General features: G+C 36.2%; 1 protein-coding gene across 4 annotated transcripts in view; it reads right to left on the bottom strand.

Annotated features, from left to right (window-relative positions):
* LOC111868703 (NACHT and WD repeat domain-containing protein 2) overlaps window positions 1-5,151 on the bottom strand; it is a 79,980-nt gene that overhangs the window by 32,483 nt on the left and 42,346 nt on the right. For all 4 annotated transcript variants that reach the window (XM_033753143.1, XM_023859605.2, XM_023859606.2 and 1 more), the window contains 2 exons: window positions 2,575-2,697; window positions 2,300-2,408 (listed from right to left, as the gene is read on the bottom strand). In XM_033753143.1, the coding sequence (XP_033609034.1) occupies window positions 2,300-2,408; window positions 2,575-2,697 (232 nt within the window). The remainder of the gene's footprint in view (window positions 1-2,299; window positions 2,409-2,574; window positions 2,698-5,151) is intronic.

The following is a 5,151-nucleotide window of genomic DNA, read 5'->3' as shown; positions in this document are numbered from 1 at the left end:
CCTGAACTGAACAATTTTAATATTTTTAACGTCTGACAATGTATATGATAGATACATATTTTAGTTATTTTAATATGAGAACAAGGCATGCAATGAACTAGTTTGGCGTGGATAAGTAAGCACCTGAAGATGGCATTATTATGCCGAAACATGTAGTGCGAGGTAGAGAAGGAGATAAATGAGTGTATGCACTACAAGACGGTTTAAATAAATCATGGACTTATTTTATGAATGTTATACCGAAACTTCTTGATAAGATTTGAGCAAAATATGTTGGATCATAATACCTCAACATGCCTTCTACACTTGAGAGGAGAAACTAAGTCTTCAGATATCTCAGTGAATATTTGAAAAGGATTAGATCAAAACTGTAGAACTGTAGAAATAGGTTTTAACTCATTAAGAACTGGTGATTTAAATATTTAAATCATCCTGGGGCTGCCATTATTAAACCCACTATCCTATCTTGTGCACTGTTCACTTTAAAAATTAATATAAAATCTCCTAATTAATTTTATGAAGTAAAATTTTTGGAGAACACTTACCAGTGCTCCTAGAAGTGCTTGAGGATGTGATATTTCTGGAAACATTCCCCTTTGTGAAGTGGCATTACAGAGAACTTGCAAATGTAGACATACTCCTTTTTTTGTCAACTGTGCATACACGGCATTGCCTAGAAGGATCCTTCCCCTTTGAATGTTCACTCTTCACAATTTTCACGAGGGTATGCTTCCACATATCACCCGAGAGTCGCTCTGGGGGGTTCACGTGAGGCCTGAGTGGGGTGGGAGTTGATGGGCCTGGTCATACTAAGTCTGTGTCTGACTCTGGTTCTGCCACCACCATCTGGTCTGTAGCCAAGGCCTTTGCCACATTCATCAGAAATGCTCTGTATTTCAATTTCAAATCAGGGTTTAGTTTTTTGTGATTTTTTTAGATTTTTTTACTGTCCCTGCAATGTTATTACCAGCATTATTGACGGAGCTACTGTCACTTTTACTGTCTGTGGCCACAATTATTTGTTCTCCCCTGTCACTGCCACTCTCTGAATCACCATGACAATGCATCTCAGAAGGTAGGTCAGCTAGCTCATCGGAGAAGAATANCAGTCGTCCAGCCCGTATAATAAAATTTGGCTTAACCGGGTTTTCGATTAACCGTGACTTCCATCCCCACCATTAGCCCGGATAATCGAGAGTTGACTGTAGTCTTAAGAGCAGCAAAGCATTTTCCTTTATAGTGGANATGTCCTTGTACATACTCCACCACTAACTATTGGCTGATACATATAGTCTTAAGAGCAGCAAAGCATTTTCCTTTATAGTGGGTTAAGAAAACAGCAAGGTCAAGTTACTGACAAGTAAGCAAACATTCCAGAGTTTTATTATGCAGCTGTGTGCAACCTGGGTGGCACCAGAGTAAGGTATGGTGTGTTACAACCTAATGTGTCCTAAAATCATGATATCATGTGACCGGTCCACCATGTTTAAAAGCCAAAAGCATGATATCATGCAACCGGTCTTTAAATTGTTATGGCGTGGACTAGATTGATCTGTTATGATAGGGCTCAGACTAGGTTTCCATGAATACAGTAATGAACATGTTCTAAAGTGTATTGACCAACTGAGGAGTATTAGCTTCTTAAAAAGATTCTGGCAAACGAACTTGGTCAGTTTAGAGAGAAAAATATTCCTCTGTAACATGATAAGTTGGTTCTGAGAACCAATGGTGAAATTACTAGATTTTATTATAAGGCTTTCTGGAACAATTTTCCTTGTTTTGTGGAATCAAAGGATTATCACTGTGTTACAAAAAGCTTGTCTTTAGCCAGTTCACATGTATACAACCAATTTCAATATCATCCATTCATCTGGACCTAAGTCTCGCAAGTAAGTGATGCCCTTCATGTTTCCTAACAAACATTTTGTGTTTCCCAGTGTGTGCTACATATCACATCAATTTTCCCTTTCACAATATTAGGTGAAGAGCGTAAATTCTTAAACTTCTTATATAACTCCATTCTTCAATTAGTTCTTCTCTTTAAGTCAATATAAGACATTTTCTCCTTAGAAGCCTCTGATCTAATTCATTCCTCAAGAGAGACAATTAGATTCCTTCAAAAATATGAAGGTGTGTTTGTTTTGTGTAGCATTTTCTCAGAATTAGAAGCTTAAGGTAGCAAAAGATTCAAATTCAATGCAAAGCTAGAATTTCACTTGAAAACCTGAGCATTAACAGGTCTCATATTTTAATGTTTAGGGTATTTATGGTTAAACATATATCAATATCTATACCTCACCATAAGTAGCTTGGCTGTGGAAGGCTGAATCATGAGAAAGCAGGTCCAACATCTCTGAATCACTGAGTCCAGTTTTTGTTGCTGTAACCAATGCCAGAGCATGTTCCACCTGTGAAATTAAATAATACAGCCTTTATAGCAACATTTAACATAAGTGTCACAAATATATATTTAACACTGAACACAACATACACTTAGCGTTAAGCAGGTGCAAGCCTATTTAGATTAGTGTTCCACCAAGCATATAAATAAATACATAAATAAACACAACATACCCTTTCCTTGCCCAGAATGACTTCCAACTCTTCCAGCATAAGATGAAGTTGGTCCATAATATTTCCCTTTGGCACAATGTCATGGTCTTTATCTGTCCACCAGGATGTCTGCCATGCCAGAACCTGTACAAATATGGAACACCATGTGATCAAGAAATAAACCTATAAGCGAGTAAAACCAGATGGTTTGGTCTAACAACAATGCTCTTGATTTGCATATAGGAGGTACTCAGCTTGAATCGTGGCTGGGACACTGGCTATTCTGATGGGTCTTTTGCAGCTTTCCTCAGCGCTTCCAGGAAAATGCTATGGTCATACCTTGATCAGACCATTATTGTTTCCTTCTAAATCTCTTACAATTCATTACGAGTATTCACCTATCACACTACTATTTGACACCACATAATTTACCTGCTGCTAGAAATATAACATAACCCTCCTCCTATAAAAGTCAGTTGGGGCATGAAGCTCAACACTCACCTCCACCTAGTACCATGGTCAAGTTTACTTGGACCTATGCATCCACTCCCTCATACATCTTCATGGCGTACTGCATAATTAATTAAATATGTGGACAGCTTTACAAAGTTGGTAAATATTTACTCAAGGACAAAATGAATAGATAAGTACTTACAACATGGTTCAAAATAAGACACACAGAAACAAAGACAAATTAATGCAAACCAAGTCACATAAGCACATTAATTATATTTGTGTCCTCTCTACCCTTCAGTACTAATCGTTTTAAGACTATCCTTGGCAAACCTTTTTTTCATAAGGGAAGTTTATCGAATTCTGTTTGAAGATTACTCTCTTCTGGTAGGTGGTGTAGTGTAGTAAATGTTCATAGGTATTTTGAAGGAATGTACTGTCTCTTTCTTCAGAGTGGAAGATTCAGCTCTTCTACCCTAAGATGGAGACAGCATGTTCTTCCAAAACATTGTTAAACATCTGCCAGATTACATAGTGTAACATCCCAGAAGACAGTAAGGGTCATAGCCACTGCTGTGATAACTTCAAATCACATAAAATTCTGCTTTATTTCTGTTCTCTCCATTTATGGCCTTTGGAGGTCTCTGGACGTACTCATAAACTTGGATTCTGTGTGTTCTGAGTGACTGATTGATAGTGAATATGATGGCCAACAGACAGGATATATAGCTGATATGGATTTCAATCCATAACAGAGGCTTGGTATTCCCCACATTTACTTAATACTGAATTTATTCGAGGTGGGGAATGTAGAGGGCATAAAATTAGAATTCATACTGAGCCCAGCCATTCACAACCCAAGAATTCTGAAACAATATTCCACTTTACACCCAGGGGCTACCAACTCTCATGATTAATCAATTCTAGTCTGGCACAACTTTTAAACATACTTCCCAAAGAAAGCAGGTTGATGTAATCAGCCTCTATTTTATGGTAAAATAGCTACATACTTAAATACACCAGGACTTCATTATAGAGAAGCACATAGAACCAGAAGTATTAAACAGGGAAACATAGCAACAAAATTCTATTCTGTAGAAGAGGCATCAGAATCCAAGAAGCTGTGGAAATGATGTACCCCATAATTTAGTATAAGTATATATAATTATGAACAACATTAAAGATTATTAAGTTTACTTAAAATTGTGGATAAAATGCACATTAGTGAAAATATCCCATATCAAATTTTACCACAATCTGTGGAAGGGTTTGTGGACTAAATGAAAAACTTGGATGTCATAGCCATTCATGAGCTGTATATAGTAGTTTGTATATTTTTTGGAATGTTGTATTTATATATTGCTTATGATTGTAACAAATTTTGGTAGTATGCTTGTAACTTTGTAATTTATTTTGTTAACTTGTATTACTGAATGACATGTCCAAGTGTTACTATGTAGCAAAACGGATGAAATAAAATAAAATACAATACAATACAAAACGTAAACTAGGTTTCATTAGGGGCCAATATGACTGCAAAATAAACTGCCTGACAACTTTTGGTGGAAGTCTCTGATATCAAATTTTAACATAATTTGTGAAGTAGTTTATGGAATATGTGGAAAGTCCATTTATGGCCTTATGTAAAACAGGCAGTATTACAGATCAGTATAGCTGAAAACTGGAAGTGCAAACAACTTTTTGTGGATGTCTCCCATATCCTAAGTTTCAACAATATCTGTAAAACGGTTTATGAGATACATGTTAAAGTCTGTTTATTTTTTTTTTCTATTTCTCTGCGAATTTACTATCTACTCACTACAGTAAGGAGCAATAAGTAAATTGGTTAAAAGTAGGAACGTGAGTAGAGAATCAACCAGCATCAATGCTCTTAAACACAACTGATGCTAGAATGAAGTCTGTTTATGGCATTATGTAAATTATGTTTTATTATGGCTCAAAAGTGGAATTGCCCAACAAGTGTTAGTGGAAGTCTCTCAAACCGAATTCCAAAAATATCTGCAAAACAATTTGTGGTATACATGGGAAATACCATTTAAGACTTTATGTAAACTAGGCTACATTGTTATTGTTGCTGCTGTTGTAGTCATCTCCATAATAATAACAACAACAACAACATCAATA

The sequence above is a fragment of the Cryptotermes secundus genome, unplaced genomic scaffold, assembly GCF_002891405.2.
Source record: "Cryptotermes secundus unplaced genomic scaffold, Csec_1.0 scaffold1359, whole genome shotgun sequence".
Lineage (NCBI taxonomy): Eukaryota > Metazoa > Arthropoda > Insecta > Blattodea > Kalotermitidae > Cryptotermes > Cryptotermes secundus.
The sequence above is the reverse complement of the archived record's forward strand: the minus strand, read 5'-3'. Positions and strand labels throughout refer to the sequence as shown.